This window comes from Trachymyrmex cornetzi, unplaced genomic scaffold, assembly GCF_001594075.2.
Source record: "Trachymyrmex cornetzi isolate Tcor2-1 unplaced genomic scaffold, Tcor1.1 scaffold386, whole genome shotgun sequence".
NCBI lineage: Eukaryota > Metazoa > Arthropoda > Insecta > Hymenoptera > Formicidae > Trachymyrmex > Trachymyrmex cornetzi.
Window position 1 is genome coordinate 123,085 of NW_017298597.1, and position 25,077 is coordinate 148,161.

The 25,077-nt window shown below is 33.9% G+C and overlaps 1 protein-coding gene across 1 annotated transcript in view; it reads right to left on the bottom strand.

The window, feature by feature from the left end:
• Window positions 1-25,077, bottom strand: part of cpx (synaptic transmission protein complexin) — a 137,345-nt gene that overhangs the window by 85,580 nt on the left and 26,688 nt on the right. Inside the window, exon 2 of the mRNA XM_018511773.1 lies at window positions 10,655-10,755. Within this exon, the coding sequence (XP_018367275.1) occupies window positions 10,655-10,709 (55 nt within the window). The 5' untranslated portion in view covers window positions 10,710-10,755. The remainder of the gene's footprint in view (window positions 1-10,654; window positions 10,756-25,077) is intronic.

Sequence of the window (25,077 nt, forward strand, 5' to 3'; positions counted from 1 at the left end):
TTTGCTTCCATACTTTTTCCCCACCCTGTATAAATCTTTAATAATATATGTGACTAGTAGAGAATGTTCATGAACCTCAAGAGTCCTGTCTCGTAAGCATGGCAATTATTTCAATTAGGATGAACATAGCGTCAGCGTGATGCAGGACGCCAATTCTGCGAAAATATCTTCGTCGGGCGACTTCGCAATTAGTAGCGGCGCGCAGTGCATGCTCGCGAGTAACGTAGAGTAATTCTGGGCGCGATGTGTCCCCCTGTGGTTGCCACTTGATTACGGCATTGTGTTTTTGTTACATAAAGGTAAAGACTCGCTCTTTCTGTGCATGCTATAATTCCGAAAGAAAAAGATAAGCGTAAAAATAAATGCATGTCAAACATCATCATATTAAGTAACAAAATTAAAAAAAGTTTATATCTTCTGCTACAATATCTAGTTTTTTTTATCATTTTTTATTATATTTAATTATGTTATCTTTTTGATCCTCCAAATATATATATTTTTTCATTAGGTACATGGTACATGGTATAAAGATTAATAGAATTATATCGTTTAGGTTTAGTCTTATTTAAAATTATAATTGTTAGAATTATACTATTAATTTTGCTACAAATTACAAAATTTATCTAAAAATAAACTTAATGTATGAAATCTTCAGTGATTATTTTCTGGCTCTTTTCTCAAAGATAAGTTATTACATATCTTAATATAAAGTGCACTCGCGCGGACTTTATAGATGATATAATGGCCAGCAATTGTTACATGAAAAACGAGAGACTGAGAAGAAGAAAGTTTGCAAAATATAAACGAACTGTACGACGGAAATGGGAAAGTTGCAGAAATTCGATGGAAGTTGAAACCTCGCACGAAGTTGTAGCCAGCAATCCATAATACAGGATAATAGAGGCTATTGTTTCTCGCAGTGAAGGAACTTTTTTGAAATATTGAAACATTCAAAGGATGTTAGGAAACAGCCGGCGAAGAATAAAAGCGCGGCCTCGCGATCTTTCGCATTATTAATATAACGATGGCCAAAAGGTCAGGTAAGAAGTGCAGCTTCGATTTCACGTATTCGCTAAATCTAATGAAATAGTAAAAGACATCGCAGCGAAGGTTTTTATACAAGTAGAATTTTACATTATCGGAGCATGTAATATCACTCTAAAATAAATTGTCACGTGTAATTTTTTTATTTCTCTAAGAAGAAAATGAATTATTGTGTGTTGGGCGAATGAGAATGTAAAGAAACAGCGTGCAAGTAATCGAGGATTAAAAACATCTCGTAATATGCTCATAAATAAGCTATTCTTATTCAGTTTTTGCGTAATATAGCACCAATTTATTCAAGTCTTACTATAAACCAATACAATTGCAGTTTTTACGATGCGACTCTGTTGTTCATTTAAACGTATGGCAGCTTATAGAAGATTAATAAAACTTCTAAAAGAGCAAAAAAAAACTATTATTATAGTATAATTTTTACGTCACACGTTTAATACCAGCAATAAAAGCGCTAGTCAGCGGCGCTAATGGCGTCGAGAGAAGCCGTTAAAATCTCATCATGTATATGCGACATTCTTTTTCGCTTTTTCTAACATTTGCTGTCACCAGTAAAAGCATAAAACCTACGTTCGACACGTGCCTTAATCTTTCCATCCACATTCTCATCCATTCTGGATAAATACAAACGAGATTAATATCTCCCTTCATTGATCATTTTTTTATGAATAGTAGACACACACACACATTAAATACAATTTTATCGCGTATCAAGTAGACTATTTCATAAATTATTTTATACACATATAATGTTTTATATATGTATATTATTATTTTATATACAGTATCGTAAGTCTTTAATATCGAAGTTTGGCAAGCTGATGATATTCTTCATGACAAATGCAAAAAATAAAAAATTTAGATCGGATCTGTGAAAAGTAGTCGACAAAAGGCTCATCCTATCGAAGATCCTCTCGTAAAAAAAATTGAGGTACGTAAGAGTAGTCAGGGATTGTTCCCGGCCGAAGACGGATGTCTCTGGAAGGACCAGAAGCAATTTGCGAGATAGCGATTCAAGATAGGCATGGTTCTCAGCCGGTTCTTATTCTTTTTTTTTCGACTTTCCGCTCTTCTCATCCACTTCCGCCACCGTTCGAGAAACGGCTTTTCTAATTCGTTCGACGAGCGGTTACGGCGGCGACGATGAAATTCTATTCCATGCCGCAATTCAAACTTAATAAAGCGTCATGCACATCAGCTGACATTTTTCCGAGTGGCGGAAGACGTCGAAAGGGGGCAAAATGGCGGAATTGAATGCGTTGAATGCTCATTTAATGGCATCGTTGCTGCATTTCGAGTCACTGGTAGGAGGGCAGAGAAGAGAGAGGGAGAGAGAGAGAGAGAGAGAGAGAGACTACTCATCCACAACCACTATCGTCGTGGAATCCTTAATATAGCACGCGCACGGATAAGAGCAGGAGGGTGGAGAAAATGGCCAAGAAAGGCTGAGAATGGCACGCAGGGGGAGCTTCGTTTAGAGCTGAAAATTGCGCGCCAGCGATGCCGAAGTGTGAGAAATGCCACGTCGGGAATCGAAATAATGGCCCCGCGGTCGTGATGCCTTAATATCGCGACACGATGAAAATGATTAATTATTTCGAAATTAATTGAATATCGTAAGTGGGGAATTCATCAATTCGTGAATTTATGTGAGCGCATTGAATCTCGAAATTATGTACAATAATAAATTAAATTTTTGGATGAGGGAAATGTGTAAATTATAGATCGTCGGTAAATCGAGATATATTGCTATACAAAATATTTCGTTAACAATTTTAAACTAAAGATACAAGAACCTGCGTAATATGAAGAATGAAAAGAACATTATCCTTTACATTATGTTACGTTCCATCTTTTATTAAATTACAAATAAAATAATTCTTGAATAACACATATTTTTATAAAAAAAAATATATACATTATGATATGTATATATATTATGATATTTAATATTATATATTAGATGCTTGGACAATAGATTCATTAATCACGCGATTAGGATGGTACTTGAGCTGGAAATTCAGATCGTATATGCAGGACCTCATAGATTCACCCTGCCGACCCATCGGGTCAAAAGGAACTTCCGGTTGACTTGTCAAGTAAACCAGTGCGGTATGTGGCTGTGGCCTAAAGCAGTTTATGCATCGATTAAGTCCTTAGCCCTTTGAATATCGTTCACGTGTATAAAAACTCCTCACTGAGTCGCAAATTATTTTATTTCCAAAATATAAATCCTGTTTTTAAAGAGAAATTTTAAAGAGATGTTAATTACGTTAATTGAGTGTGAAAAATAATAAAATTAAAATTAATCAATAATTATTAATATTGTTTAATTAATTAAAATTAGTTAAATAATAAAATATAATCTAAAAAATGTTTAATTATTATAACTCTTACTATTAAATGTATCACTTTAGAGTTATAATTTATTCTGATTGCCAGTTATTAATTTATAGGTAATGCAGCAAATAAAATATCTTAAAAATAGAGAAAAATATAGAAAGATTTCAGTGCATTAAGTGATCGATTATAAATAATGGTTTTGAAGTGAGCATGTATAATCAGTTCTGTTCGATATAATAATCATGTTCGAACAGACACCGTTTCATGATATTTCTTTCAAGTTTTACGAAAAGCATGAGACAGTCGAATCACATAATTAATTGTTTGTCAGAATATAGAAGAATATACTTAAGTCTCAAGTCTTAAAGTCAGAACTTAACTCAAGTACTGTTTGATCAAAATGAATATAGACGCATCAGACATTCATGAATGCGCTGGCACTGGACTGAACGTGTCGTCTAAATTCCGTGTTTTATTGCTCTCGCGCCTGCAATTATATCGTGCCATGCAAATGATCTGACCGAATTAGTGGCATCCAATTAATTAATACTACCTAGCCGCACCGGAACGATCGATCGATTCGCCATCGCTGTCACGCAGAGTGATCGCTGCTACTGCAATTAGCATAATCGCGGTGGCGGTCATGATGGTATCGTCCAATATTTTCGTTTACCGACGATCCGACAGCTGTCTCGCCATGTTTCCATTGTACTGGCTGTTTGCAGGATGATTAGCTGAAGTGGGCACTGATATAGGCGGACATTTTTTTTTTCACCATCAGAATGAAGATAATAATGTTTTTAAGTAAGAAAGAAATTATCTTCATAGTTTTTTTTTCTTTTATTTTTCGAACTTTTTTTAAACTTATACGGAATCTCTTTTTCTGTGTCTCCAATGTTACTTGGTTTTTATCATTGATGACTAACGAGTTATGTTAATTAACTAAAGTTCGTCCGAAATCCAGGCGTTCCTATCATCTTGGTATTAGTTATCTGCTATAGTCACGCGGTAAACTCATGGGATCAACGCGTTTGATCGAGGAAAATCCTACAGCGGGAGACCACCGTAAACTTCTCACCAGCTCTCTCTCAACTTTGATATTCTCATCGTTCTCTTGGTTCACTTTCGTCGTCAATTTTCTCTCTCTCTCTCTCTCTCTTTCTTTTTTCTTTGTTCCTTATTCTCAGAATGTATAGCTTTGCTTAGAAAGTCTCACGAACCTTGCAGCTTGCGAAACAAGGAGAAATGACTGAGAAACTAAGTTGCAACCAACATTTAGCATATATTTGAGAAGTATCAAACAGAGAAATAATTCTTACGTAAACAGAAGCTTCAAGTACGATTTGCAAGTAGATCGTAGAGAAAATTATTCTTGCTTATAGTCCAGAATAACAGTTCTGGAAATTATGCGTGATTCATCCGCTTAAACTTTCAAAGTTGAAATATTATGGACAAATACATCTCGAATTGAACGAGAAGGGACGATATTATTAGAGTTCGGTGCGACATTTGCAAACACATTTCGGAGAAATCTGACTAACTTAAACTGCCAATACATTATTATTACGATCCATTTTGCTGCAATGAGATAGAATCTCTTACAATCTTTACTCAAACCCTCTCTCTCTCGTCAAGCTAGCATCGTCCTTTTTAGATTATTTAGACAAAAGGTCTCAATATACGGAATATTCCTGAATTCTACCATTGCAGGAGATCTTAAAGTAAATTACCTCATTTCAAGCCATGCCATAATACTGCCGTGTCATAAGAACGGAAATCTCCCTGCATATGTCTCACTCAAAACTGTCGAAAGTAATAATAAATAATAATACCTTTTATAAATTACCTTCAGTAAATGATCTCGATATATCAGGATAGCTTCAAAAGTCTATGTATATAAAAGATTTTAATAATTTGTTATTCTTCTGCAACATTGAAGAAAGTATTTTTTAAATTATTCGGATAGAACCAAGCAGTTACTATTTTTATCGTCTACTAACTTCGAACCTGAAATAATGTTTTCCTAATGGAGCAAAGAGTTTTCATTATTTTAGACTAAAAATAGTAGAAATAATATATAAAATAATGTTAAAAGGCAGATGAGAAGGAAAAAAGAAAGAGAGAACGTATTATCGGTGAATAAAGAGAGAGAAAAAGAAAAAAAGTTGATTAAATTTCCAAGCCTATCATATTCCTTACATTTCTTTTCTTGTCCGCATTTTTACTACGCTTATGAAACTAACTCGACCCTACTAATGAAATTATGTAAAAGGTGGAGGAAAATACTCGTCGTATCGCGGCAGTGACTAGCTGTACTGCTGAACGCATAACGAGACGGCGCGTCATAAAAAATTATATTACTAGACAGATAAAGAAAAAACCTTTATTGTTACAATTTATGGAAATATTTTCGTGAAAAAATATCAATCGTTATAAAATCAACATCTCTTTGAGAAGAGGCTTCAAAAAAACGTGACGCGCCAATTTTAATATAGGATTATTTGTTCTGTAATTCGCTCTGTTTATTTAGCTGATTAAGATATTTTTATTACACTGAAAAAAAATGATGTGTTCAATAACACTATCTTAATTGAAAATAATTTTGTTAATTCGACAACACCGTTAATAAAAAACAAATACTTATGCTCTCGTTTTAATAAAATTTTATTTGTCCATTTTTTTCAGTATAGGTATAGGTCTTTATAATAACAACTTTGTGCTGACGCTTTACTTGTAAGGTATACAAAACTTTTGCTTTTGTGTTTTTTATATTTAACTATTGTTACTAACCAATTTTATACGTAAGCAATAAAGTTGTTATTATTATTTCATTTGCTAAAACACGTATATCAATCTTCTGCCGCCCACTCCCCTATTCAAACAATCCTGCATGTTTCATATTTTTGTCCAATATGAATTTTTCTTGTTGTGCAAAACGACTCACGACTCACACATTATCTGGACATTCAGATCTTTCTAAATAACGGTTGTTGTGTTCACGTGACCATTCACGCCGCGAGCCGTGGCCGATGGCCGTGGTAAGAGTGGTTGCAAACTGTTTCGAACTATCGACAGAAGTTTCCGCCTACCAGACGGGATTTAATTAAATATCGCTAAAGGTAGCGGTCGTAATGCGAAATCGCTATAAATCGACTCGCATAGAAATACACGTAACTCGGCCGCAGCAACGGCGGCGAAAATTTCAATACGCGCACGGAAAAAGCGATGTTTCAGACAGAACTTCCTCATAGTAATGTACGTCCGATAAAAAGTTCGCAATATGAGAATTCCATCTCATCATATTTTTAGCATTAGTAATCGATGTCTCCATATCATCGAAGAATAGATCATTCAATGAAAATTAATAGAATGTCTTAAAAGTGTCGCGCGACTCTTATTATAGATCCTTTTTTTAACTATATATACTTTATTTTCCAATGGCCGGGTAACAAGAATTTCTCGATTAAGCAGCTGAAAATTATGGAATCTCGTCGCGTCATTGCTCTTGCGTCCAAATTTTCTATTTTTCCTTCTACTCCACGCGTAACGAAGTTATTTCTTATAAAATCCCCCCTATGAGGTTTTTTTTTAACGAACCAAAACTAGAACGATCGATCGGCGGTACGTCCAACCGCAAAAACGCAAGCACGAAATATATCGAGCTTTTTTGCTCGTTTCTCCGACAGATTGCGCCGCCATACGTTCCTCGTTTTCGTTCCCCTATCATATGACAAATCGTTAGTCGAATATTATAAAACGAGACTTCAATTAAAGTAGATGCACCGTTGGATATCTTGAAACAGTGTGATGGTTGATTAATAATTTTGTCGAATAAAAGTTTTTCATTATTAATATAGTCAACGATATCGCAGTAAAAAATTTAAAATTTGTCTGGTGATATAAAACATGGATATATGAAAGCAATATATTTTTTCATTTAATGAAACTCAATCATATTAACTAACGAATCTTTAAACGTTTATTCATTTAATCGACGGCGACACACATTTGCTCCCGCATTTTATCAATAATATTCTACATTTAACGAATAATTTGCGAAAGCAGGAACGTCAAATATTTAATTACTAAATTGACTTGTATTATATATTGACACGTTACTTAACATTCTGATGTTATTGTGGAAAATATTGCGATGCAAATTACTTTATATCAGTCTCACCATTTCCCCGCAATTTTCCAATTTTAAATATCTAGAGAAATAAATCTTGAATTTCAACTGAAATTTACTAATGAAAACACACACACACACACATTTTTAAATTGTGGATACGGAAAACTTATTTAGAGGATGTTCAGTTTTAAAAGTCAAGCACATTTATTTCCATCAAATGATCAATTTGAAGATTCTGCAATACGTAATTGTACGAATGGCCTTAGTGAAATCGCTCGATACAATCGATGTTGGTCCGACTTTTAGGAGTAATTGTATCACAACAGTTGTATTGCAACAAGTATATCGTGCGTGAGGAAATTAACGACGAGCGAAAGTTCCACAATTAAGGTATCCTGTCTCGTACGAGTGTGTGACATCATTACGTTAATTATCTCAGGCAACTGCGTAATTGTATCTAGGACATAAATTACGATCTCTGTATGCTGTACGCGGTCGAAATTATCCGGAAAATTTCTGCCGAATTGCGACATTACACAATACGATGATTTGTACGACACGTTGTTTCTCGAGATCTTCTCGGTTTCGATTTTCAACGATCGTAATCCGCATTATTTTTAAAAATGGATTTCTGTTGACGTCAAAGATGAGGGACAGCCGTGTTATCACGATGATTCGTCGATATAAATACCCATGTTGTCTCCTCGAATAAATCACGAAGCACATAATTAATTGGGGCAATTGTCTGTCATATCGCGATAACGTCGAAATAGTTCAGTTTATTGATTAAATGGTAATGTCCATAATAAACACCATTAATTCAAGTAATGGTACTTGCTAAAGTTCAATAATATATGTCGCTATCATATTAAGTATTTGTTCAAGTAATGTTGAGAATTAAAAAGTTGTGGCAAGTTAATTAAATCAATAAATCATGGAAACAAAAACAATTGCGTGAAAAACAATTATTTAACTTTATCCTACGCTTTTATTAAGAAGTCTCATGATTCATCTATCTCTTTTTTATTTTGCCACTTCATCAACTCGTCGTAGTTAGGTTTCGATACCATAGGTCGCGGTCGATCGATTAGCGGGATTTCAATTAACCTCCGTAGGCAACGAAAAAGCTACTGGAGTTTCGGAGTAAAGGACAGAGGTAGGAAAGAGAAACGAGACGTGGCTCACGCGACCCAAACTTCTAAATACGGCTCAGTTTGCAAAACCATCGTAGGCTTTCATTGAACCTGGCTTCTACGATTGAGGCCCGGGTTGCCGATTCTTCTCTCCCACTACTGTATTCGTTCTAATTTTCCTTTCCCCTTTTAATTATAGTCACGTTCGTTCGCGATTCATTTTGATTTTTATATTTATATTGTTTATAATTCTTACACGTAGATATTTTGTTTAGCTCACAATATACATATATATATATATGTGTGTGTAGTTTTTATATACATAGATTTAAAAAAGAATATATATACATATATTCAGCACATTTGCATGTTAAAATCTCCTACAAGAATTTTATATTGCAGTTTGCGTATCTACTTTGTTAAGCATTTCGAAGGAACGAGAGAAAGTTTTCCCGAAACATTGTATAAAATAACAAAGAGGAAGTTTACTGTTCTACATCATATCCATCTATTCTATTTTATAAAACTACTCTCCCCGTCTCTCAAATGGACGAAGAATTCAAAGTAGATGTCGAGTTCGCGATTTGTGAGGAAGGTCCCATTTCCCCCGCTTTTCCCATTATGGATTCCCCGCGACACGCTTCCCCGCTTCGTCGCACACGAAAGCTGAAACTTTCGCTTAATGACAGAAGTTTTATTGCCGGCCATCGTTCAATCCGCCGACATCCTAGAAGCGAACGAACGAACGAACAGGGCATCGTGGTTTGTCTCTACAGGTACGTCTCTCTATCATTTTCAACTAATTTCTAATCGCAATTACGGTCAAAATTTGAAAACGTTAATTTTTATATTAACAAAAAAAAATAATGGCCAGTTGGTGGATTAATAACATAGGATTCTGTTATGGTCATTGTTGTAAATAAATGTACATATGGTACTGTTTGTTGCAAAGAGAGAAAGAAAAGAAGAAACAATATTTATACTGAATATCTCTGCATTATGTATTGTATTCCATTTTGTGATTGAAATTTTGCTCCCTTTATTTATCACAATCCTTCATCATTATCTCTTGCAAGACTCTATTTCTAAAAGTAATATATTTCGAAAAGCTCTGTATTAATTATGCATTCGTTGAAAATGCTCTAAGCGTGGTACAACAGGAAAATTAATCGTATAGAGAATTTCCGAAACATAATAGCTCCAATACAACGATAAACACGAACAAGACTTCGAGGGCGAAGACTATGTGCGGGTATGCAAAGATAGCGCAATTTTACTGCAGATGCTCGTGGCCATAATAGCTGCAAGGACTGCCACGGTAGTTGCATGCTGATCCATCAAGTTTTACGATAATTGCATAAGCAAAACGTGCTGATACACGACGTGCCAGGCATATGTTCAAAACATTGCACTTTTAGTCTTAAAGATTTTTAACTACTCGATTATCTCACATATTTGTTTATAAGTGAATACTTTTATTTATAAAAGCTAAATGAACAGCTCTTACACTAATTTTAATATTTGAGTTTTTTTTATCTTTTTTTTCCAAGAAAGATAAATTGAATACTTCATGTCAAAATAATCGAGTGGTGTAATGTTCCGCTCGGAGTCTATCCAAGATGGCGGCAAACAAATTTGCAGCGAGTCACGTCTCGCTGAAACTGGCGTGGATAGAAAGGAATTCCGAGAAGTCTTTAAAGCGTTTCCTTTTACAGTTACGATTGAATTTTATCGTGAAAGCAGCGTTCGTGATCGCGATAAAACGTTTAGCCTGAGATATTCGCGTTTCCCAGATTTTTACAGACACATTGAAGATCACAGTTTATTTTTCTCATTATTTACATTTAATGTGCTGACATAGACATGAAAGATATGAAAGATGTCATGAAATAATTCGAATCACAGAGGTAAAAAATAAATTAGCTAATTAACTGTCAAAAGAAAATATAATTTGACAATCGAAAAAAAAAGATTCTTTAAAATCACGTACCTTTAACCGCATTGAGCTTGTTTCCGACCATCTGCTTCGCGACAAACGCAGCCATTTTGTTACTTTGTGATTTTTCACACCGCTATCAAAGTCACAGAAACCTGTAAACAAAGATTGAAGCTTGTTACTTCATGTTTTTCTTTTGGTTGAAGCCTTACATGTTTCATGCGCTAATTATTTATGTTAATTAATTATTTATTATTTACACTTCTATTCTGTGGACTTGTATCTGATAAAGGTTCAGTAATATGCATTATTCTTGTGTGCGATTAATTTATCTGTTATAAAAGAGCAATCTCTTCGTAGAGTGATAACTTTATTTTATAAATACGTAATTTTTCTGGTTATAATTTTCTTTTATAATTGCATATAAAATAGTTAGCCGCTTATTATTAAATTTTTCTTAGAGTGAATTATACAAATGAGCACACAAATTATGTTCCTCCTTTATTAATTAGATTATTTTTAATTTGTTACTTATAATTGTATTTTTTTATCTTACTTAAATTTAATTCCATTTAATCTTTTTTTATGAATGTTACATTTCTTTCAATAAATTATTTCTTTAATTTATCAGTAGCGTAGTAACCGAGAATCTGTCTCTGTGAATAATTTATTTTACTTAATATTTAAATAAATAAGATTCCTATTTTTATAATTCTCTTTTATTTTGTATTATGTATAAATCTGAATTTTTATTTATCAATTCTTTTAATTGTTTAATAATTACTTAAATTATACTCTGATACATTTTTGGATTTTTTTAAACCTGAAATCTTGCAGTAATTTACCATTTAAATCATCGAGGTAGTGATTACGGGTTATAAAAAATGTAATATTTTTCTGTAATACGTATTTTCTATAATATATATTTTCTTCTCTAACTTTGTGCTACAGTGTTGAAATGAAACACGCTTCCCAAGAGATGATGTCGCATTGATGCCCACCGACGAAAGTATTTTAATCTTATGTCATATTCACACGTCGCGCCCAATATCGGAAGTAACCTTTCTGTTCCATTACGTTGATATTTCAAAATTTGACAGTACATAAAATAAACTTTCAATCGCGATAATTGAATCTGCTGAAAGTGTAGATTCTTATTTTGATTAAGTTTTTCCAAAAAATATAGCTTTAATATTTTCTTACTAAAAAGAACTGATTACTGTTCCAATAAACTGGTAAGCTCTACCAATAAATGATGATACTATACATGAATAATTCATGAAATATTAGTTACTATATAGTTAACCAATTTATTGGATCACTAATTAATTATTTTTTTTTAAGAATCAGGTAGAAAAGAAGCAGCAAGCCTAAACTTAATACGTATATCCTTGTAATTTTGTAACATAATTATGTAATGCAATATGGCGGATGGAGAGCGATCAGTTGCACTGTGAAAGAAGAGATCAATAGAGAAATATAAGGGGATAGACAAAAGAGGAAGGGGGAGGAAGAAAGCCGGAGCCTGGAGAAGACGACGCCAGTGAAACGGCGTCGAGACGTCTCGGCGCCTGTTTCCCAACCACCGACCTCCGTGATTTTCCAACAACACGCGACAATTTATGCCCTAACGATGAGTGACAGAGGGTTGCTACCCACGTGCATATATTCTTTTTCTTATTAGTTACGTAACGCACCGCTGTGTACGTGTGCTTCCCGTTATAAAAAATATTCGCGATCGATAGTTTATCTTATGTGACAATTCTTGCAGATATCTAAAAATTTTAATTTATTTATATTATAAATAAAATTTAATTAAAGTGTTATACTAATTATTAAATTTATTGTTCGCGATTTTAGTTAATCGCGAACAATAATAGAGATGGACACAAATACTATGCATATAAAATATATAAGTATATAAAAACATGAAAGAAAATATATATAGATAATTAATCAAAATGAAATTATCTTTGCAAATGTATAGGTAGAGGCGATCAAGGCAGAAAGCTTCACGATAGACGCAAGATCTTCATCATACATAGCTTCGCTATGTAATTTCACGTGCTACATCGTTAAGGGTCAAAGTGGGAGCTTGCCGAAGTGCCTCTTAGAGAGAGGAACACAGAGGAAAGGGTTGCATGTATATCTCTCGTCTTAGAGAAAGGCGCATGCCTCGTTAGGGCAGCGACGACCTGGACGGAGCTCAAGGATCCCTTGCTGTAATCTATTTAATGAAAGCGACGAACAAAATTTGTTCAATTTGATCGATGTTTCAGCTTCATCTCAAAACTAGTAAACGCAATAATAGTTACAAATAATCAATAGATTTATAAAATTACAATTACAGTCTATATTCATATAACATTCCTATTTATTTTAATATTATTATGTTTATCATAAATATTTACTCATTTTGAAAACGAGAAAATTGTATAATAATAAAAAAGAGCTCTCAATGAACAATATTAATATAAATATAAAACTCAGGCAAATCAGAGCTAAAACACAGTTATTATTTGTGTGTGAATATACAAAATTCTTTTCTTCTTTAATTCATACACATCAAGAACAAAAAAATCAACGTTTCGGTTGTTATTTTCAACCATCTTCAGGATAAAAAAACCGAAACGTTGATTTTTTGTTCTTGATGTATATGAATTAAAGAAAAAAAGAATTTTGTATATTCTCTCACACACAAATAATAACTGTGTTCTAGCTCTTATTTGCCTAAGTTTTATATCGAGAAAATTGTATATTTAATGTTATATAATTCAATATTAACAAAACTATATAGAATTATTTTTTTCTTGGGATTGAAAAAAATTATTTTTGCAATTTATCTTAATTATTCTACCGTGATATAAAAATTATAGGAAAACAATAATCATATTAAATTTCTCAAAATTGAGAAATTTCGAATACTAAATTTTTTGTCTGTTGCCACCATTACCTCTTCCGTCTTCTCGATTATATAAAAGACAGCTACTAGAAATGCGATTTGTACATGACTGCGATATCGGTAAAATATGCAGACGGCTCAAAGGATTTCATGCTTTAGTGGCTAGCAGGAAATGGAGAGTATAATAGGCAACAGGCGCGGTTCTCGTGGATGATGCGGAAAAGGTTGATAGATAGCTAATAAAAACCGACTGGTCCATGAATATCACGTTCAACTACGAGGATTTTCTAAGTATCGATAGAAACTGTTGAAAATAATTCAATGATGATGTTTAAATTAACGTGAGATCACATATAATAAAGATATATATCTGTTCAGATTGGAGGTTTATTCATCCATTTAATGTGATAAAACATTATCACGCCTCTGTAATCGACGGAATTTAACAACCAATTTACTCCGAGTTTGCAATACAACGTTCATATAGCGTTATATTCGACGAAAAATCTTGGGAAAATTGCAATATTACTTGCAATCCAGAAAGAAATTAACTCTGATACTCAATTCATCAAGTTGACATTAGGAGCTGATACGAACACGTACAAATACTCGAGTGCGATGCTCGATCAAATTATGCCGCATCATCTCGCGTAAGTAAGAAGTCATGTAAAGGAATCATCTGTCAGCGCAATCAATCGATCCATCACCGGGATCTGGGTCGAGCGGTGTTGTTAACAGCAAGAAAACCCTACTAAGAAATTTTATTCTCCCCTGTATTTCTATGTAATCAAAGAATAACGCGCGAGGGTTTGTATACACAACGGTACACACAATGCGTGTGAAAACAATTGCTCTCTACTTCGCTACATATTAATCTTACTTACTCGCGCAAGGTACATTTTATAATCCACATATTTTGTTTTACAAAACTCTACGTGCTTCTTCTTCATTACATTCGCAGATATTTTTTCATATGCTGCAACGTTCAACTTGAAAAGTTTATTTACCCCAAGGCACAATGGGCCAGACGACCCGAAATCTTGGCCAAAATTCAAAATGTTGATGGATTGGCATAAAACTCGGTATCTTTTTGGGGTCACTGATTTCGAATCCGAACTCAAAATTTAGAAATTCAAAATGGCGGATCCAACATAGCGAACAAGAATGCTAAAAATGCTTCAATTGCTGTTAAATTTGATATTCAGGGGTTTTTGGAGTCGCTGATTTCGAATCCGAACTCAGAATTTAGAAATTCAAAATGGCGGATCCAAAATGACGGCCGATTTTCTATAATAATCGTCTAATTTTTATGAAATTAAATATATAACGGTTTTTTGGATCGCTAATTCCGAATCTGATGTCAGAATTTTATAATTCAAAATGGCGGATCCAAAATGGCGACCCGAAAATGCAAAAACCAGTAAATTTTTAATGAAAACTTTTTTTCAGAATCGTTGATTACGAGTTAGATATTACAATTTTTTAAATTACAGATGACGGATCCAATATGGCTAACTTCAAAGTGAACATTTAATAAAATTTGGAGAAAAAAGTTCGAACTTGTAAATTTAAATTACTATTGCTCTTTGCCGTACCCAGAGTCACGAATCGAGGACATGGCGGATATTGACTCCATTTTGCTGTTTTTTTTTATTTTTACTTTTTTGTATTTTATTTTTTAATTTTTTTTGTATTTTATCATTTTTATATTTTTAACATTTTTTTAAACTGGTTAATTAGTATTCAAGTGTAATTACAAATTTCCTTCATCACACTGCTCTTCATTAGTCATCTCCGCATCATGCAAACTTTCGTAAAAATTTTGTAAGGTCGCTTGAGTCATCTTCTTTCTCGGTTTCATTTCATTCAGAAAGAAAATCCATTGACTGGTCGAACTTAGGAATGTCAAGCAAGTGAATTACTTCTTTGGGGATAGCTTTGTGCTGCCTTTTCTGAATTCGCGAATTAAGGTTAAGTGTAGATATAATGGGGTCAGAAGTATCCATAGTTCTGTTAAATACATCTTCTATTGTTGCGAGACGAGAACATTTTTTTCTTTTTCTCAATCAACCGAGACCGAGAAAGAGGATGACTCAAGCGGCCTTACAAATTTTTACGAAAGTTTGCATGATACGATCATTTGGCTAATGAAGAGCAGTATGATGAAGATTTGTAATTATGTTTGAATAATAATTAATTAATTAATTTTCAAAAATGTTTAACTACATTCAAATTTTAAAATAAACAAATTAAAAAATCGATATCTCGTATACGAGGGTCGTCTGAAAAGTTTTGAGCCTCATCATGAAGATGGCGTTACTCGTCAAAGCCATTCTGATATTATAATCGTGATACTTACGAAAGATATTTGTGACAATTGTGGCCACTTTGGACATTCAGTTCTTGTTTGACAATCATTTGTGTCGTCATTTTATAAAATTGGAAAAAATTGAATATCGTGCTATAATTAAATTCTTGCATTTGAAAGGCAATACGTCTACGCAAATTAAAGCCGAGACGCTGTTTACGGGGACTCTGCCCCATCATTTGCCACCGTGAAAAGATGGATAGCCGAATTTAAACGTGGTCGTACCAGCTTAGCTGATGATGAGCGTTCTGGACGGCCAACAACTGCGACCACCTCTGGTGACGCTCAGTATTATTTGAATGGATTAAAGAGGTGGGAGCATCGCTGGAAAAAATGTATTGACTTAAAAGGAGACTATGTGGAAAAATAAAATTTAATTTGACCGAAAAATTACTTATTTCCATGTTAGGCTCAAAACTTTTCAGACGACCCTTGTACTACTGAATTTCATAAAAATTAGACAATTATTATAGAAAATTGTTCGCTATTTTGGATCCGCCATTTTGAATTGTGCAATTCTGACATCAGATTCGAAATCAGCGATCCGAAGAACCGTACATGACCATAATTTTTCATAATTTTATCAAAATTTTGGAGTAAATGGATTTTTGGTCACTTATCCGAGTCTCTTGGCCTACTGTGCAGTAGTGGGAAAATAAATACATATCTTTAGTATCGAGCAAAAGTGGCAAAAAGTGGCAACTTGTTCTCGTCAACCATATTCATACGAACAAAACATGATCAAAAAAAAATCAATTCCGAGGCTGCACAGGTCGGCACGATGGATTTGTGTTAAGTCATAATCTATTTAAATCAGAAATATTCGCGTAAATAGCTCTGCCACAGAAAGTAGTGCTAATATTTAAAGTAAATAAATGTATAGCATTATTACTTGTCCATTTTTAAAACAAATACGATTTTTAAACATTTAATTTATAAAATTTATATTCATAGTTTTAATGTTTTTTATTTTAAAGATAGGTCTGAAATTATCACCTGTATTTTGTAATCAAGCGACTATTCCTCGAAACCTCACTGTTAGAAATGTTCTTAAACTTCATTAACTTTACATAATTGAATTTAATTTGAATTTAATTTCATGACATTACATTACATTTAATGTATTTGTAACTAAAAAGTATATTTATGTACATGTACATAAAATTTAATGTATTTTTCATGAAAATTTATGAAATTTAATGTACTTTTCATAGAATTTTATTAAAAGTACATTAAATTTCATAAATTTAATGTACACGTTCATTACATTTAAGTAACTACTGTAACTTAATTTTCAGTTAAATCATTCATTACTTTTAATTTCGTTCATAACTACCAGCTTCATTTACATGTAAAGGAAGCTCGTGGTTACATTTCTAACAGTGCTGTTACCAAAACCTTATTATACAGTTCATTTATATGTTTTCTGAGATATTCTTATGACACATAAAATATTGTTTACAGTAAATTTTAAACTCGACTTTTGGCCAGTTTTCGGGTTTTCTGGCCCACTGTGCAAGGCCAAGAAAGAGAATCTAGACTTTTTTAGCTTTTTATTACTGGATCAGTTTCGTATTAGATCAAATATAGCAACAGATTATCTTCCATTAAAAATTATTTAAAGGTTAAATTAATACAGTTAAATATACAAGAATGAAGCATTTTTTAATAAAATCAAACAAAATATAAAGTTAAATCTACTGGAACATTCCGTTAGACATTACCGCTATATCCGATATGTGCCGTATTCTTATTTGAAAACAGACGGAAGCATTAAAAAAGTAGAGAAAAATGTACAAAAAAATTCTATCCAGTTCACTTATTGAATTTTAAAATAGTTGGAATATTTTATACTCGTGCGAATAAGAGCGATTCCACAATAAAACGACATTGCGACAGCCTGCGAATGTCGTTTCTCTGAAATGCGCGACCCGACATTAGCCCAAACTGGCAGCGAGATAGAACGGAGAAGGACATAGTTGCATCGTTGAATTTCTCGGTACACGGTGCACATTGCCCGAGAGCACATTTCTTATTAACGTTGTTCATCCAGTCACCAGGATGCCGGAATTTCCGGCCCGGCACATCCTATGCATCTTACGCGTGTGGCCGACTCTACCGAAAAACGCGAAAAACCTACTTGCGTCATTCGCGCTGTCGAATTTTCAATTCAGCTCACCGTCACCGATTTTTCTTTCCTTCTTTCCTTCTTTCAGACATTCCTCTACTTCGCACGGACGTTTCTGTCTTTTTCTCTTTCCCTCTCATGGGAAAAATTAAATTTTTCTCCAACTGAAATCCAATTGAATGTCGTAAAAGACGAAATAGAGGTACCGTTAATATGCCCCCATATGGCTTCTTTTATGCAAACACAACGAAAGGTTAAATCAATTTTTTTCTGAATTGTTAAACTGAAATCGTGTATATATACTCGCGCTTTAAATCGCGCACGTTTGACATGTCGCAACTCGCAATGATTATTGCATAAAAATGAACGTGATTAAGCAAAGTTGAATTATGGGAAGCAAATTCGACGTATTAACTTTATTCGTAGTTTCCAAAGTAAATAAATTCACCGATGTGGGTAATGCTGCAAACACCAAAAAATCCCGGAAACTGCTGACCATTGCGAAATGAATGTTCCTCAATTAGCATAAATTTTCAACTGGAGCATGAGCAGAGAGAGAGAGAGAGAGAGAGAGGGAAATGAAAGAGATAATCTAGTTTATGAATAGATAGGAAAGCGATGAACGCATACTAGAATATAATCACGCAATTCCTTTCAAATAACCACTGGCTGTTTCGCTCAATGAAATACAGAAGTATCTTTTAATTGAATTATTGACACAAAGACCGGAACAAGCTTATTTTTAGTAATATTGAGAAAACTAAAGAGCTCATTGAAAAGCAAATGCTTCGAAGTGCGATATAAATGCTTTATAATAGGATATATTTTGCTTCATTTTCTCTCCCCCCCCCCCCTTTTTCTCGTTATAAATATACACACCTTTCTTTACACCTTTCGTCAAGAATAGATTTCCCCGCTCCATATGGTCGATTGTTATGCTATTGACAATCGCACAACGTAAAGTGAAGTGTACAATCGACAGCTTACGACCATTTTTATTAGCTTCTTCTCAAAGTTATCTTCTCTTTTACCCACACCAAATTATCCATAAACATTAAAGGTAACTGTCACCGATATTTGCCGCGAAGACATACGATTTTATAATGTTCCCTGTCCACGCGTCATACGTAATCCGTGCAAGATTACAAGACTGCTGTAGCGCAAATTCAACGTGATTGCTTTGGCGTCAATTCAAGCGTATTTGAAAATCGAACAAAGCGAAGCGAAAGTAATCCGAAAACACGAAGCGCAAACCACTAACGTGTGTGAAACGAACGGCGTGGTCGACGATAATAAAATTTATCAGCGGTGTTACTCGGATTCGCAATACGGACGAGTCTATTGGGTTACAAATGCGCATTTGCACGATATTAAAGCAGTTTTTATCGATAGCTTTGGCATTCGGTCGGTTGTGCAAAATGAAATTTTCAATTAAAAATTGATTTAACTTTTAAAAATAGCATAATGAAAAATGGTTGAACTCACTTATTTTAAAAATAACACAAAAAGAGACAATATTATATTGCGGAATATATTGTTATGTAATAATTATATACTGCAAAACGATTTTATTTCACATAATCTAATTTTTATGTTTGTTGAAGTTTAGATTTTACAATACCGTTAAGTTTGCGCTGTAAACGACACGTGTCTCGCGACGCTTTAATTATAATCAGTAGTAAAATATAATAAGCTGTGGTGAATGACGTCGGTGTCAAGAACGTCACATGAAGGAACTTCAAGACCGCTGCATTTTCGCCAGTGGAAACATTCTCTGTAATTGCGTCGCGCGAGAGAAGAAAAAGCACGACGTATATTTAGTGAGCAAAGTCGGCGAGGCGAAAGGAGTGAAAACACAGGTAGGACTTTTAATGACGTGATCTTTCATTCTCCTTGAAAGCAATCTATACCAACGACTGCCTCGTCAGTTCCCAAGCCGCAGCGACAGAATGCAAAATCGAATTCAGATTACTTCTACCTGTAACGAATACTATACTCCCAAGCTTTCAAACCTGCAAATGACAGGCTTGATGATGTTGCTAACGCAGTCATTATTATCGTTTTATAACATGTCTTACAATATTATATCGCGTCTCATATCCGGTGTTCTACACCATGCATCGTGCTAACTTGGGTTAGTTCGGGTGTTCGTTCTATATGGATAATGTACACAAAAAGCTTGAGAAATCTCGTCAGAGTAATTTCTCCCTCAGCTAGATAATGCTCTCTCTCTCTCTACAACGAGCGTATAAAGTTAACTACTGCGCTTTCATGGAAGTAGGAAACGGATCACGTCATAAAAAATATTATAATACCAACTGATTTTAAAATATTATTTCATTAGGTAATGTATGTTGGATTAGAATATCTCCTGTTTAATATCATAATTAAGCAAGTATTAGTTAATGTAAGGAGATTATATAAGATATATTTTATATAATAAAACTTTTATATCTGCTATCAAATATATTTTTGTACATAAATTTGGACATAAAATTTGATGTATACGAACATAAAGTTTAATGCGATAGCATCCGTAGCAATTTCTGTATTCTGTGGTGCATTTTGCTTTAAATGTGTCTTCTAAACTTGAGAAAATTTACTTTTTCCGTACGAAAAAGGTGAGATATTCAGGTTATCGAGCAGTTGTGTACATATATTCAATATTTTATAAACAGCATAATCTCTCTCTCTCTCTCTCTCTCTCTCTCTCTCTCTCTCTCTCTCTCTCTCTCTGTCTCTTTTTGCACTTGGAAGCTTCTTCGGTAAGCTCGGTATATACCGAATATACACATAAAGTGTGTGCTGCTCTTATTGGTTGAGTTTTGCAAAGGTTTCTTCACTACGAAAAGCTCCGATGACGAGCTCGTGCCGATCGGCTGGAACGAGGGAGAAGAGACGAGAGAGGAGACGTAGTTGCTACTACCAGCGCGTATTGATCTTTACTATTATTAGTCCGTCGACGGCCCCTATTAGAATTGTCAGAAACGTTACTGGTTGCTACCAGCTCTTACTAGCCGTAGAGGTCACTTCGATATAACTGCCTAATGTATTATTATGCTTCTTCTTTATTCATGCAAATCCATCAATGAGGACTTATTATATTCTCGATAGGCGATCATTTCATACTGACCGTTCAAAAATTTAGTTTAATCAGTATTTTGCAATTTAAATATTCTTACGAGAAAATTACTTTTCCGTAATTTTATTTATTAAAAAACTGCAAACTTTTTTAACTTTTTTAAAATAAAATTTAGGATATGCGTAATTGAAACTATTAAGCGAAATTGTATTCACGAACGTATGAAGGAGAAAGAATTATATTATGTAATTATTACGGAAGAACTGTGACTAATTATTCGGCTTGCTGTATTCAAGGATATATTAATGAGAAGTTATTACGTTGCTACGAATGTCGTTATGAATTATAATATGCTGTAATCGCGAAATTCCAAGCGACCTTAAATCGCAGCATCGTAACACGGGCCCGTGATTTACTTTCCAGCAAGTTTTACGAGCGATCGGCAATGTAACCGGAATAGGGATGTCACCTGTGTCACGGCTGTATACCTTTCGGCATTTTGGGGCCATATGAAATTATTGCAGCGCGGTGCAATCTGAAGTTCTGCAATCTTCCGAAAGAAAACTAATTCCATCGGGAATGTGTTACCTCTTTACTCCAGCATTGCAAGGTTTTATTCACACTACATATGTATAGCCGATGCGCGAAAACGCAATCGAATCTAACGCATACGTGAGAAATCGCAAGCTCTCATTGCACAAAGCGCGGCTATGCAAATGCGGATTCTGACAGTGCATTATTGGAATGAATCTCCAGGGGAAAAAAATTGAGCACGCGTGAGAAAGAGAAGAAAGGTAAAGCTGGATAAGAGGAAACTTTCCGGCAAACGATTTCGTAACGGAATTCCACTCGGCATACTGAAGGGGACAGCCATTGAAAGCACGACCGACGAAACTGGAACGGAGTGTAACTAAACGAGGAATGCTACGTATTCTTACGTGAGATGTCTTTTTACACGAGGAAAGCATTTTATAACGTATCTTTATATACCTGAATCTGTTGAATGAAAAATGTTTACTGTAGTATCCATTTGTAAATACGTTTCGTATATATCGTTGGTTTATTTGTTCATATATTTTAAAATTAATACCGCTTTTATATATGTATACAATGTTCCTCTGAATCGATAGTACAATCGTAAAAGGAGTGATTACAGTAAAAAATATAAATACAAATAATCATTTTTTAATGGATACCCACTTTTTATATTATTTTTTTAATAAAATAAAAAGAAATTACTAATACTTTTTCCATTAATTCTTTTTTATAAAAAATTATTCCCTTTTTCACTACCATTAGCAATATAAGTACGCAATAATGAACAAAAGTGGATGAAAATAAATAAACTTTGCTCGATGTTTCCTGTTTTACAAAAAGAGATCACGACAACGAATGGAGATGATCAAAAGACGATGTAAATGAATTACCACAATTTATTGTAATCGAGCTGTATCTACCTCAAGCAAGGGTTAAATTTCCGGCAAATTTCGCGTGGAAAGCGATATGCGGTGGAAGAAAGTCGAGAGATCTTAATCTTCATTACCTGGCAAAACTGGAAGGAGAGAGGGGGATGAAACAAGGAATAGAGGTAGGATAGTAAGAGTATCGTTAGTCACTGTACTGAGAAGTTATGCCGAGCCGAACCACGTTGGTTGCAACGGAAAGGATTAAATCATCCGCCTTTAGTGAGGATAAACAGCGAGGTGGCAATAAATTATTTTAGCAACTCTATCGCGAATCGGTCGGTCGGTTGCAGATAATTAACCAAAGACTTAATGACGTGTGAAGGAAGATAACCGTTCCTTCGTACGGCTCGACGAATCGGTTGAAAGTCGTTAAACAAAAGATTTTCCTTTTTTTTCTAGAGCAAAAGCTTCCTCTCCCTTGATGAAACGATTAGTTTCAGATCAACTTTGTGCATCAAAGACAAAGTTAACAAGTAGTCTTTTATACCTGGGAATTAAGAGACACTTCTGACTTTAAATTGAAAGAGTTCTTTTTATTGTAAAAAAAAAACAAAAAAAAATCGCGTTCCAAAGAAGAAAATCGACGAGAATATCTAACTTCACAATTATTCACGCATAATTAGTAATTGTAATTATCATCGAAAACACAAAAAACGCCAAGATGCAACATTTAAAAAGAGTGGCAAAATAAATTAAATTGAAATGTGTACGCAGAGAATCCCAATAGAGGGGATTTTAATCTATTCATGGCGATTCTCGCGCTAGAACGATAACGAAACAGTGTCTGCAATCCAGGACGGATTCTTCTTGTAAGCAAAGATTTTCCATGAGTCCGCGAGAGGATTAATCGTCGTCCGCAGAACGGTAATAAGAAGACGAAGAAATTACAGAGGATGAAAAGGACTTTGGGGATTCCTGACGTTTCTCAGTACCGATTAAAAGCCGTCTAGATGGCATTTTAATGCCACGTTAAGAAATCTCTCCCTAAGAAATATTTCGTCTACAATTCAAATTTACTACCAGCGTTTTATAATCATTCGTAATCGAGAATTTTGTTCCGACGAGTGCGAAACTAATGAGAATGCACGACGCAAATGTCACAAGTAGTCTCGTTAAACTTTTGATAATAGGCGCTATTAAATGAATGTATTACACCGAATATGTATTGCACTTTCGAAGATAGGCCTGTACATTCAGTTGGCTTGATATAATGTCCGTTTTGCAACATATCACACACATAAGGCTATGCTATTACGATGTCTATTCATGGAACCTGACAGCGCCGAATAGCGCAACCAAGTCCAACTTGGGAAAATTAGCTGGTCCACTTCGACCTAATCGATACGATGACCATTTCAATGTGCTTCAGAACGGTGCAGTGCCATTTAAACGACATTGCTTCGATGACATCAGTCTTTACTATTGCCGACACTTTACAAACATGTTAAGATGTCGCTTACAAAGCGAGAAATGAAAACATTTGCGCGACATTAAAACGTTCTTTATAACAGAGGATTGTGAAATTACAATTTGCTTAACACGCTCTTTTATCTTGCATATTGCTCTAATAAAGTCTTCCTTTATTTAGAGTCTTTAACTTTTAAATAATAATACATCTCAATTATACTATGTATTTCTTAATACATTTCATTTTATTTCAACTGTTCAGGTTATTTGTTATATAAATAATCTATTTCATACGTCTTTTTATATAAATTTATTAATGATATAGCAGTCAAAGAATTTTTTAATATTTTTCAGATAATTTATTTGATTTAATATTTAAATACCCTGTCAGATATTTTTTATATATCGCCTTTAATTTTTCACATAAGTATTACTTTTAATTGATTAATTTTTTGAGTTGTGTCACTTTTGAAATAAGCAAGCAAATATATTAGTAATACAATTGTTATATATTTTAAATTTTAATTAAAATACTTAATTGCATGTCCAATTATTTTAATATCTATTGTAAAAAGTTTTAAATATAATAATGATATATACTTATATCAACAGTTGCGTAGCGAAGATTTTTGCAAGTCACTTTTATAAAAATTATCAAGAATTGAACCGATTTAGCCAGATAACTTTTTAGCAATATAGACAAAATTGTGGAATGATATCTGAAACGATATTTGATAAGAACAAAAGATTTTGTTAAACAAAGCTACAAACTTCCAGAAAGTTCATATGGCGTTATTCTCCCGAGTTGCATTCAAGGTGTATACAGGTGCAGAAAATGTACATTCCTCACGACTCCAGAACAAATGTTGCTGTAGGCTATATGATATATTCTCATTAGAGTTCATTATCTAAATTGATATAGTACTCTTGCTATATTCGCTGTACAGCATAGAATTCAGAATGAAAATGACCTCGCGACCTTTTCGAGTAGAGATAGTATAAACTATTCGTCTATTATCCGTCGTTCTACATATTTAACATATTGCATTATATTAGGTCACTGGAATTATAAATGGGAAAAGCAATAAAATTTCGTAGCGAGGCCCTCGCTCGCGGATGTCATT